This window comes from Austrofundulus limnaeus, unplaced genomic scaffold, assembly GCF_001266775.1.
Source record: "Austrofundulus limnaeus strain Quisiro unplaced genomic scaffold, Austrofundulus_limnaeus-1.0 Scaffold5690, whole genome shotgun sequence".
Lineage (NCBI taxonomy): Eukaryota > Metazoa > Chordata > Actinopteri > Cyprinodontiformes > Rivulidae > Austrofundulus > Austrofundulus limnaeus.
In genome coordinates this window covers 1,829-2,210 of record NW_013958092.1, presented here as the reverse complement: position 1 = coordinate 2,210, position 382 = coordinate 1,829, and the positions used below count along the sequence as shown (strand labels likewise).

At 38.2% G+C, this 382-nt stretch overlaps 1 protein-coding gene across 1 annotated transcript in view; it reads right to left on the bottom strand.

The window, feature by feature from the left end:
- The window catches only part of LOC106512322 (obscurin), a gene marked incomplete at both ends in the record, with an annotated part of 1,951 nt that continues 1,569 nt past the window's right edge, over window positions 1–382 (bottom strand). Inside the window, 2 exon segments of the mRNA XM_014000970.1 lie at window positions 1–61; window positions 292–364. Of these exon segments, the coding sequence (XP_013856424.1) occupies window positions 1–61; window positions 292–364 (134 nt within the window).

The following is a 382-nucleotide window of genomic DNA, read 5'->3' as shown; positions in this document are numbered from 1 at the left end:
ATACTGGCTCCCTCTTCAGCCTCCTGATTGCTCAACTTCTGTTTAAAGGTCACTGGTCGGGCTAGGCATTTATTAGGTTGTCCAGTACCAATTGCATGCCATAACATAAAACAGACAAACAGAAATTAAAATAAAAGGGAAAATAAATTAACAAACGGAAGACACAGAATTTACACTCTGTGGTAAAATGCAGACCTGTCAGATGTGCAAAATCACACACATGCAAACATGTCCTGTACAGTTTTTAAAAAAAGTGATACTTTCAAAAAATAAAAATAAAATCTCCCATACCCTTAACATTTAGACTGGCAGTGGTCTTCTGGTCTCCACAAACACAGCTGTAGTCTCCACTGTCTTCTGGAACCACTTTGGTAATATGGAG